Here is a 12,603-nt window from a genome sequence, read left to right as displayed (position 1 = left end):
ATGGAAAATGGTATGGAGGTTCCTCAAACAATTGCAGATAGATCTACCATATGACCCAGCTATCCCACTGCTGGGAATGTACCCAGAGGAATGGAAATCATCAAGTCGAAGGTATACCTGTTCCCCAATGTTCATCGCAGCACTCTTTACAATAGCCAAGAGTTGGAACCAGCCCAAATGTCCATCTTCAGATGAGTGGATACGGAAAATGTGGTACATCTACACAATGGAATACTACTCAGCTCTAAAAACGAATGAAATACTGCCATTTGCAACAACATGGATGGACCTTGAGAGAATTATATTAAGTGAAACAAGTCAGGCACAGAAAGAGAAATACCACATGTTCTCACTTATTGGAGGGAGCTAAAAATTAATATATAAATTCACACACACACATACACACACACACACAAACCGGGGGGGGGGGGGGAAGAAGATATAACAACCACAATTATTTGAAGTTGATACAACAAGCAAACAGAAAGGACATTGTCGGGGGGGAGGGGGGGAGGGAGAAGGGAGGGAGGTTTTGGTGATGGGAAGCAATAATCAGCTACAATGTATATCGACAAAATAAAATTAAAAAAAAAAAAATTAATATATAAATTCACACACACACACACACACAAAAAAAAAAACCTGGGGGGGGGAGAAGATATAACAACTACAATTACTTGAAGTTGATACGACAAGCAACCAGAAAGGACATTGTTGGGGGGGAGGGAGGAGAGGGAGGAGGGAGGGAGGTTTTCGTAAGGGGCAACAATAATCAACCACAATGCATATCGACAAAATAAAATTAAAAAATAAAATAAATAAAAAATAAAATAAAATAAATAAATGAAAAGTAAAAAAAAAAAAAAAAAAAAAATGATGCACCTTACAATCTTTATTATTAAATTCCTGAAAATTTTGGACACTCATCCAGCTGTACCCTTCATTTGAATAAGCATCTACTGAGCTCTGTGTGGAAAGCACTATACTAAGAAGATGAAGGCAAATGTCAAAAACTTATGAAAGAGAATATATTGAGAATTTTTATAATTCACAAGTCAGGCTTTCTGCAGCCTTTAATTTATATTTGATGGAAGGAGTGAATCCCTGCACATTAGTAAATAACTTCATGTTTCTTACCTTTCATTCCTGTTCAGTGGATACTTTAGAAAGAAAAAACCCACTGTTTTTTCACAGTTCCTCTGGAAAGCCTATTTTTAGAGGTTTTTCTCAGATGATCCTACAACTAAAAGTGATCTCTATTTACAAATAACACCTTCCTTCCCTTCCTCAGAAACTTTTCCCTCTTCTCCCCTACAATTAAAGCAGTTATGAAAACTATGAAAGGATCAAATTGTATAAATTTACAATTTACAAAGAATTGATTTTTTTTAAAACGGCTTAAAATTTTCTGCCATATATATTTTTTTGGGGGGGAGGGGGGGTTGAAGGGTGGATGGCTGGCCAGTACTGGGATCCAAACCCTAGACGTTGGTGTTACAACACCACTGAACTAAACAGCTAAGCTAATCGGTCAGCCTCTATATCTATTTTTAATAGTTTTACTGAGATATAATTCACATCCTACAGAAGTTAGCCATCTAAGTATATAATTTAATGTCATGCAACTATTGGCACAATCTAATTTTAGAACATTTTCTCCCCCTCCAAAGGAAATCCCCATGCCCATTAGCAGTCATTCTCCATTTCTCCTCAACTCTCACTCCACACGCCAGCCTTAGACAACCACAAATCTACCTTTCTGTTTATAGATTTGCCCAATCTGGACATTTCATGTAAATGAAATCATACAATATGTGGTCTTCTGAATGGTTTCTTTTATTTGGCATAATATTTTTGAGGTTCATCTTTATTGCAGCACATGTCAGTATTTCATTACTTTTTATTGCCAAATAATATTCTACTATGTGGATATATAACAGTTTAGCCATCCATTAGTTAATGGATATTTGGGTTATTTCCACTTTTTGGCTATTATGAATAATATTGCCATGAACATTTGTATACAGGTTTTTGTGTGAACATATGTTTCATTCGTCTTGGGTATATACCAGGAGTAGAATTACATCAGTTACTATAAACATATGGTAATTATGTTTGATATTTTGAAGAACTGCCAAACTTTTCCAAAGTGGCTGCACCATTCTGCATTTCCCCCAGCAACACATGATGGTCCCAATTTCTCCACATCCTTGCCAACACTTTTTGTTGTCTGTCCTTTTGGTCGTAGCCATTCTAGTGGGTGCAGAGTGGTATCTCATTGTGGTTTTGTTGCTCATTTCCCTAGTTAAATTAACAAGGGTGCCTTGTTTCATACTTAGCTCACACTCAGCACTAGTATCATGGCCAGGGTTATCTGTTATCTGCTGTTGCCCCTCATAGTAGGATGTTCTTAGAGGTATGCGTTAATGCTTATTGCACATTAGAAAAAAACAGCAATCCTTGGAGTTTCCCCGTATGGTTGTGCAGATTATGCAGTACGTATATAGCTCCCTCAAGTGGTAGGGCTGCCCTGGAAATACTGACAAAGGCAGGTTTGGGGTGGGGAGTAGGATCTACCTTATTTGATACATTATTCGCAGATTTGCTGATCTTTTACAAATAAAAGCACTTGGTACTAAAAAAAAAAAAAAAAAAAAAAATCAGCTATTTATTTTGGGCTTCTCCAAGTGGAGAACTAGACTCCAGACAGCAGTGTAGTTACCACAGTATATGACATTTTCTGAGGCCTCTCAGAGGAAGACTAGTCAGCCTGCTTGCGATGATACCCCTGTGTATTGCTGAGTTCTTGATGAGCTTCTAACATTCAAAATTAACACTCTCTGAACAAAATATTACTTTTTAAAAATTATTTAACTGCCATGTGCAATATCCATGTAGTTATCTAAGTTGATTATGACTGTCCATTAGTATTGTCTAACAGATTGTAGATAAGAACATTTGTTTAATGACTTAAGTACTTGAAGACAATCTTTGACAAAATGTAACTTTCTCATTTTTATGTCAAATATTGAGATATCTCTGTTTAGCTAGCTCATGCTCTAGTCTCCATGAATATTGGAATAAGACTGGCTTCTGTGGCTGGTAAGTTAGCTCAGTTAGTTACAGCACAGCCTTATAACACCAAGGTCATGGGTTCAGATCCCAGTACCAGATGGCTAACAAAAAAAAAATAAAATTTGGATTCTGAGGGCGAAACTAGAAAACTGGCATATAATGAATGAGATCCAAAGATGTGCAAACAATAAAGAGAAGGAATGTTATAGTTAACACCTAACTTTAGAAAGCATTAATTAAATAGTCAAATCCAATTAAAAGTTGGTCAGAAGTAGGTCTTATCAGAATTAAACATAGAATAGTGAGAATCATAAAGGCACAAACTGTCTTTGAGTCTAACAATCTTGATTTTAAATTCAAGCTTTGTGATTTAGTTGAATGATCTTTAGCACATTATTTAACCTTTTTAAACCTCAGCTGCCTCATCTATAAAATGGGGATAATAGTACCTAACTCACGGGATTGTTACAGAGATTAAATTATGTAACGCATAGAAAGCATAGGAAACAGTGCTTGACAAACAGTAATTGCTCCATAAATGTAGATGAGCACAAACCCATATACACTATTAAGGGAGGTCCCCTGGCTCACAACTTGCATTCTTCTGTTCCTGTGACAAGTATAGCCTTGGGATGGATGCATCAGACAATTTTAACTTGATGCCATCAAAACACCTGAATGTGGAAAATAATATTAATAACCTTGCAGAGCTATTTTGAGGCTTAACTGAGATGATCTTTAAGGATGAACATAATTTTGATAACATCCAGAAAGCCTTTCTTGCCCTCCCAGAGTTAAATTCTCTCTCCTTTGTCTTCTAACACTATTATTTATATCTCTATTATCATACTACATAAAATTGTGTGTCTATTTCCCTGGCTAAGTTGTGAGCTTCTGAAAGACAGGTGTTGAGTCTTTACTCTTCTTTTAATGTCTAATTCATAGGAGAGTGCCTGGTTATTTAAATCAATAAAATACACAGTCCCTGCCTTTATGGAGCTTAGAGTTGAGAAAGGGAGAAAAGATCTCCCTTGATATGTCCCATGGAAGGCATGGAAATTCAGAGACTGTGTATTATAATACAAAGAACTCTGAATTTAAAGTCAGTAAAGCTAGCAAGATTCAAATTTTGGTTTGACACGCACTACGATTCTAAGCTAGAGACTTAAACTTTCCTAAAGTCTCAGTTTCCTTATGTATAAAATGGGAATTCATGTTTCTCTCCAGTTAATGTCTTCTGTTTATAGTCTTTCACAGTCAAAGCCCTCAAAATATTTGGCTATTCCCACTGTCTCCAATTTCTTCACCTCTCATTCTCTCTTCGTTCTATTGCAATTTTACTTCACTCTCCACTTGTTCTTGCTAGAGTGATTAATGGCCTCCCTATCATCTAATCCAATGTACACTTTTCAATCTTCAACTTTTTCGACTTTCCAGCAACAAGTGACACTCAACTTGCATTTGAAACTCTCTTCTTCTCATGTCTGCCTACCCTACAACCTCATCTCTTGTTGCTACCTGACAAATATCCTATGCACTAGTCATTCTGACCTGTCCTCTGGCCCTTGGACATACCATTTCATGCTTCTATGATGTTATACATCCTATTCCTTTTCCCTTGTATGCCTTCTTGCTCTTGTAAAATTTTTATCTATCTGCTTCAACTTTTCCTGATTCCTCAAGACCAGGTTCATATCTCCTCTGCTCTGAAATTTCTCCTGCCTCCTTGACTTTCCTGCCAAAGCAGCGTTGAGCACTCCCTCCTTTAGGCCATCACTGTACCTTGTACATTTCTTAATAACAATGAAAGCTATCATTTATTGATCACCATGTGCCAAATACCATTATAAGCCCTTTACATGTATTAAATTGCGTGCACATAACCATCTTAAGAGGTAGGTGCTATTATCATTCCTATTTGATAGATGAGGAAACAGAGGCATGAAGAATATAGGAAACTTACCCAAGGTTACACAACTGGGATTCAATTCTGTTCCTCAGCCTGCACATTAAATCACTATTCCAGAGTGGCACATATCACCTTATATTGTAACCATTAGTTTCCTATATTAGACTGTGAACTCTTGAGGGCAAGTCCTCTCTTACTCTCAATCATTTTTGAACACCCAGTGCTTAGCAAAGCACCGGGCATATTGCAAGTGCTCAAAAATATTTGTTAAACTCAAAATGTTTGCTAAACCAAAAGTAAAACTTAAGGGAGGAGACTATGTTTTTGAAGAGTAGTTATAAAAAAGAACTGTATCTCTCATGGGCAACAGAAGTGTATAGTCTACTGGATTACTACAATATGACCACATAGACCCCTGGTCATTAATGAAAGAATGTGGAAGGGAAGAAGATGGGGAGGGATAAGTAGAATGTAAGAACTTCCTGGGCATCTTCTTCAAAACACACATAACTAGGCTCATCAAAATCTCAGGACCTATGTATTTTTAAAATGTTCCCCAAATGATTCTGATATTACTAATACCTACCCTCCCACTTGAGACTTAATGATGCAGGCAAATAATTTGGTAAATTTATTTGGTATTATTAACATTGGTTAATGAAGAATGCTGAATGGTTACAGACATGAGATTTAAGCAATTAATTTGAGAGAAATTCATAATGAACTAGAGATCTAATACTGGCCTGAACTTAAACATAAGGAAACGGTCTAATCATCAAAACAAAACCTCAAACTCATGAAAAAAAAAAACAACAAACTACCCAATCCCTTCTCCTAACAAACTTTTTAATATAATCATGAGAAAAATCTTAGTAAAGTCACAATGTTCAGATGTTTTATTAAGATTATTCATATCTTTACAACAACAAAAATTAAACATTCTCTGCTGAATTTCAAAGCCCCAGCAATAAAAAGTTCAAAATCACTTTTATTAAGTCAGCACACAAATTTCACAAGTTACTGTTGGAAAAAAAGATCAAGAAAAAAGTTCTACCTGGTTTTGAAGACCCAATTTCAGCCTGTCCTAACTGCTTTTTCCTTTTGGCTTCCTCCACCGGATTCTCAAACTGGGTTTTCTGGTTAAGGTGACTGTAAAATGTAGAAAAATATGCATTTCAGTTTAAGGTAAAAGAGTTACATATTTTTAAATAGACTGTCATACCATTCCATCCCCATAGATCAAGGGACAAATATGTATCTTTAAGGTATGGAACACAGAGAAGCTGACAGATGATAGTGGAGGGGCTTGTTGGCAATGAAAGAAAGGCCCACCGAAGATTCTAAAGCTGCTAAAGCTTGTACTACACATTTACTACATTTTCTTCATAAACCTATCCAATACAGCCAATAACAGTTTTCAAAACTATGGTAGAAGCCTTCTTATCTCATGCAATCAGAAGTGTGGGCAAATGGTCAGTTGTTTTTAAAACGATAGAAAGGTTTTAATTTAAGATTGCCCAAAATAAAGCAAGCTGTAAAACATTTTTGAAGAAATCTTAGTAGAGAATCCTTCTAGAATATTACTATTACTTTTCCACTGACTTACCCACCTCTATTCAGCAGCAACTAAGAAAGTGACTTGCTTTTATCAAATTGTATCATAGAACAACTCTTTCACACTTAGATTTCTTCATAATTATAGAATAAGTTATATAATTATAACATAAGTTCAACTGGCTTTTATGATTTGGAAACATTTACAATTGACTCTTAGAAAGCACACAGTTCTGTGAGGGAAAGCAGAAAAGCATGGGGAGACTAGACGGAAGGTGATTAGCCAGTAGTATTCAACATTCTGTGGGCAATGGTATGTTTTACAGAGGGAATAGCACTGTTATTCTGGCAAGTCAGTTAAGTGAAAGTTGGTTAAGAATGCAACTATTGTAAAAAAACATGTTTGAAACCACAAATAGGTCTAATGCAGAAGCAATGAGAACCATATTCTAGCACTTCCATAATACAAATGTATTTCAGTCAGATGATACATATTTTCCAGTAAAATCTACTTTAACAAGAAGTGACATTAGTGAACACCAACTATTAAACACCAAATCATGAGCATTTCAGAATATGATTGTCTTTAGATAGGATGAGTATTACAAGACTTACATATAAACAGTCACACAAATCAGATATTTACTTTGCCATTTGTGGACATTAATATGATGGTGAAGAAAGGGGCAGCAGAGACCAACAAACCAACCCTCACAGTGAGTAATATTAGCTTTCTCTATGTCATTTAGGCTTCTAGTGCATATTAACTTTGCAACAGACGTGGCTATTTAGATTCAGAGCTCTAAATATGGCAAGTTCCACTTGACATTCTTTGGGTTCTGATTTCACTAACACTCAAGTATGCTTCGGCTTCATACTACAAGGGGGCACCTTATCCACTGCGTTAAAGCCCTCTGAGAAAATACAAATCTTAGGTACCGCTTTTATTTATTTATTTGTTAGGTACTGATATTTTACATATTCTTAAAAAAAACTCCACACAATTAAAAAATGACACCCAGAAAAAAATAAATCTGTTTGGAAAGAACCTCAGCTCACTTTAACGTCACCAGCTAGAATGACTCACTTTGCCACCCGTGCATTAGAACCTAAAAAGTAGTAATTTGTATTTATACCCTTTGTAATGTGTGGGAGAAGAGAGTAAAAGTATGCAAGTGAGTAATCTCTTTCCTGAAAATTCTTTGACATAAGAATGTAAGATTTAGTGAAGGGAGTAATTGCATTGTTACCTTAGACTAGCTAGCTAGATTAAAATGCCACCCCCCAAAGTCAAAACAAAAAAGTGAAAATACTCTCTTTTTTGTTTAGTTACTTATCTCCATAGTACTATTAAGATGTAACAGATTTTGTTTTCCATATAACTAGCTATGGAAAGTGAGAAGAGACTATTACAGATTATCAGAAAAATTAAACATGGGTAGCAAACAAGCATAATTAAATATATAATACATAATTTGGGGTATCATCTGTATTAAAATTTTGTGCTTAATATCTAGATTTTACAAAAACCAAAAAAAAAAAAAAAAAGAAAAAAAAGAGGATAAACATTCATTAAAAAGCACTCTTTAAAAAAAATGTTTTTTAAATCCGGATTTTAAAAATTCATCTCAACAAACAAAATAATTACTCTTTCATGAAGAGTTTGTGATATGAAAGCAGATGTATATTTTGACTTTGTCACCTGAGTGTGTCAAACCATTTAATGTAACATAATCAAGACAAAATTTCTAAAAATGTAAGCATTTTTATAGAAGACCTGATATTAAATTTTTGGAATAATTTTATTTTCAAAAATGAATTAATCCATTTCAGAATTTCACCTTCTAAAATAAATACTCAGAAAGAAAAACTGTCACTGCAGTTGGTGTTATTACTACAAGGCTCCTGCCAAGAACAATCATTGTACCATCTGGTTTGACAAACTAAGAAAGCCAAAGAGTAGCCATTCAAGTAACAGCTTTTTATCTCCATCAGTAAACTCACTGCAGATTACTCTAGTTGAGATTCAAAACCTAACTAATCTGGGAATCAAGCCACACTCCATAGCTCAGCTGACTCCATACTAATGTGCATCTTGAGTACAGTTTGCTCTTTCTTAATCTAATAAATTACCCTACTGTAAATGAGCTTGTTCTGGGAACAATCATACAAAATTATGTCTCTGCTACTGTTTTTGCTTCTAATTCAGGCTATTTCATGTACCTCCAATGACAACTGGGAGCAGGTCGCTTCAGCATTTGTCCTAAAGTTGCTTCAGTATTATATCCTTGCTTAATGAGAACCAAATCATTCAGCTCAAGATTTTATAACAGGCAAATGACTTTCACCTCTTTGACCATGTATTCAAATTCACATGGAATGGATAATAAAGAGAATCAGGATCATTATCTTGGAAATGTTCGGCAGTGTCAGGCAAGTAATAGTTGATTGAAGCCCAATTTAAATAGACTAAACTATGATAAGAAGAAAAACTCCACAAGACCTTTTTAATTGGCCTCCAAATATTCCTTTGACTTAAAAAAATTTCTTTATTTTAATTAAATATGCCTTAGGAAGAAAATAACAAAAGAGCTGCTGTATACTTTCCACATCACAGTATCAGTAAGATATTAAATGGAAACACAATGGAAATAAAATAAGCATAGGCTTTTAAAGGAACCAAAATATTGAAACTGTGAAGTTATATACCTAAAGGTCAGACTAATTGAGTTGTTTCCTTAGAGTACATGTTAGATTTTAAGAAGTCATTCTCCAAATCTCTCTAACCATAGTGACTCAACTTAACAATCTACACATTACAATAAAGACTTGAGTTACGACAGAAATCGGAGATACTTACTTTAGGGATAAGTACCAGGAAATGGCATTAGTTTATGCCATAAGAGATGAAAAATAAATAAGCAAACATAAAACTAAAAGATTCTCATGTTTGCTATTTTTCCAGGTAACACCATTTTGCCTTCCCTACCTAGGCAGTAGGTTCAGATTCTTAGTTTCTAGGTAAATAGTAATGTTTCTGATACAATTCCTTGCCTGGTACTAGACACCTGAGGTCAAAATTCTATCTGTAACATTTAGAAAGAAAGCAATCCTAATGGTTGTAACAATGTAGCAATTAGATAAATAAAGAAAAGGTTAAGAAAAATTAGATGTTGACAGCCTAATTAATCTAACATAGGCAGGTGTTTGGTGCTCCTCTGTGACATATATTTAAGTTTAAATTTAAATTTAACCATAACAGCTAGATAAGTAACGTTCACTCCTCTCCCCCTCCACCCCAAAAGGAATACTAAGTTACCCTTGATTGACTCCTTAAAAGAGAGCACACCTTTAATCATACCCTTCAAAACTTTGGATCATTATGTTACAGTGCCTTGAAGTCCTTTTACTTCTCTCAGAAGTATACGGTGGTAGTGTTAGAAATGACTTTAGTAGTTCAACTTGCCCAGTGCCCTCATTTCACAGTTTTCCATCTACTGCCTTTCTCTTTAAAAGCTATAGTAACAATAGCATCTCCAGCTATTAGTCCTCTAGGCAACTTCTTTCTTACTCTCTATATTTAGAAATTCAAAGCCAATATCTGGGAAGCCCAACGTCAGTGAAGTAAATGCTCACGGCCCATACCTTCTCATTCCCCTAGTTGAAAAACTTGAAAGCTGGATTGCAGACGCATAAAGTTCTGTACCCAATACTCCCTAAAGCTGTATGCTATGCTGAATGAAAAATATTTGGGAGACTATCCACTGAGGTAACAAACTTACTCAACATAGTATGTCCCATACTGAGGGTCCTCTATTTTCTCCCAGCCATAAGGAAGCTCTGTAAATAAAGAAAATTGAGTTAAATGCCAGATTCAAATCCAACAGAAAAAAGTTCCCCAGTGGGTGAATTTGGTTTTTTTTTCATTATACACTAATATTTGGGAGTCAGAAAGTTGAGGGCTCACTTTCAAAGAACACAATTTAAGTTTGTGTGGCTTCTTCAATAGCCAGTGATTAATCTCAGCAAGTAATCAGAAGCTCAAAACAAAAGATGATATTAAACTAAAAGGTGTTTATCTGAATCACAGGCCATAAAAATACTAATCATTTTTTAAAAAATCATTGTGTATTTCTTTCATTTAGGAAGCTTGATAATGCTGACATGAGACACACTTACCCTAGAGTCCAATACAAGAAGCAGCTGCTTGTTAAATTTTTCTACTACTATACATAATCATTTCTGTTATTATATTCTGACCCACTTTTCCCCAAAGGAAAATCTAGCCTTGGATTTTTGTCCTTACACGTCGGCAATCTAGATTAGTTTAAAACTGAAGTACCTGCTTTCCCTTGCATTAACTTGATCTGAGTATCTGAAGGAACACTAATTTAACTACCATAGTGCCCTGCATAACCTGTATTTTTAAATGGTAACAAAGAAATATCTTATGTAGCATTATTATATATTATTTATTCAAAGTAACTGACCAAAAGGATATAACCAGAAAAACTGAAGGCAGTTGAATTTTTGATAGGTAAAAAAAATTTCTGGCCTTTCCAACATAAACTGAGTCTGTCAAGAAAGAATCTTCTTTTCCTTCCCACTTTGTCTGCATCCCTTGTAAAGTTAAAGTTTCTGAAGAACCATTTTATTAGTCAGACATGGATTAATTTGGCAGGAATGTTCCTAGCAGGTGGTTCTAGTGCTATCGATTAGATATATGAGTTGAGCAAGAAGGAATTTTTTAAAAAACCACAGTTGTACACTATGATGTCCTACAGTTTTATTTACAATTTCTGCTACGCTAAAACACATACACTCACAAATGAAGTAAGCTGGATAGCAAAAAGGCTTATCAAAAGACTTACTAGTAATTGTGTATCATTTAGCTTCAGTTATGACTTATCAACTTTGTAGGTAAAAATTCCATTATAATGAACTTGACAAGCTATACAAACTGTTTTGCTCTAATAAAAATTATTATTCTGCATTCAGTTTAAAAGAAAATAATACATGACTAACTTCTTGGTGAAAAACTGAATTACCCCACCCCTTTTCTTCAGCATATTTTTCTGCATATATATTGATTGGTGATTTTGAAGTTTGGTGTTTTGTGGTTTTCCTTGGAAGGACCTAGTTGAAACGTCTGAGGAAGAAAAGATGAGAATAGCTGAAATATTAAAATAGTTGAAATATGCGAAAACAGAACAAAAAACTAAGAACTGAGCTATACTTCAGATCACTTTGATCCTCCATAGCTATGAAGCAAACAATCATCAGTTAAATAGGGATAACATTTTATCATCAAGAAACTGTTACAGGGATAAGATTTTGGAATATATCTGTAAAAACACACTATATAAGAAAACATTACCCAAAGGATTCTCATTATGGATCTTCCACCAAAGAGACTTTTGTTCTTTAATAGAAATTTTCTTGAAATAGCATGGAAACTGAATGGCTCTGAGTAAGGATGAATTCTACAACTGCACTATAATTGGATTTATGCTTTGTCTTTAGAGAAGTTTGGAGAATTGAAGGAACCATAGAGATAGCTGAAACAGTCTATTTGATATCTGAAAAGTTCACTAAAAAGTATGCATTAATAACAAAGACAAAAGATCAATATAAATACATTATGTTAACAACACAAAAGTGTCAACTTGAAAGTCGATTTAGCATTTTAGTTAGCACTTAAAGCAATTAGCAACTAACAGATTAAGTACAGCCCTTTCTTTACGACAGCAAAAAACTGTGGCAATTTATCTTCTGGGTTACTTTCAATAATATTAATCTCTTATTAATCTCATTTTAAGGAGTAGAGGGAGAAAATAAGAATAGCCAGGAGGAATAGCATCAAAAAAGACAGAAGAGGAAAACATGGTCAACACTAACAAATGCTTTGTAAAGCTGTCAGGAATAAAGATAAGGACTAAAGAGAGTCTAGCGGATTTGGCAATCAGGAGGTTATTGGTAAGTTTAAGAAAAGCAGTTTCACTGAAAAGGGAGGTTCAAAAGTCGGAATATTACAGTCACTGAGGAGTAAAATAGGAGGCAGAGTC

General features: G+C 34.8%; 1 protein-coding gene across 2 annotated transcripts in view; it reads right to left on the bottom strand.

Moving 5' to 3' along the window:
- The window catches only part of MAGI3 (membrane associated guanylate kinase, WW and PDZ domain containing 3), a 260,239-nt gene that overhangs the window by 41,997 nt on the left and 205,639 nt on the right, over positions 1-12,603 (bottom strand). For both annotated transcript variants that reach the window (XM_063104426.1, XM_063104427.1), the window contains exons 7-8: positions 10,321-10,378; positions 6,039-6,133 (exon numbers count right to left, since the gene is read on the bottom strand). In XM_063104426.1, coding sequence (XP_062960496.1) covers positions 6,039-6,133; positions 10,321-10,378 — 153 coding nt within the window. The remainder of the gene's footprint in view (positions 1-6,038; positions 6,134-10,320; positions 10,379-12,603) is intronic.

This window comes from Cynocephalus volans, chromosome 8, assembly GCF_027409185.1.
Source record: "Cynocephalus volans isolate mCynVol1 chromosome 8, mCynVol1.pri, whole genome shotgun sequence".
NCBI lineage: Eukaryota > Metazoa > Chordata > Mammalia > Dermoptera > Cynocephalidae > Cynocephalus > Cynocephalus volans.
This window is presented reverse-complemented; position numbering and strand designations above follow the sequence as displayed.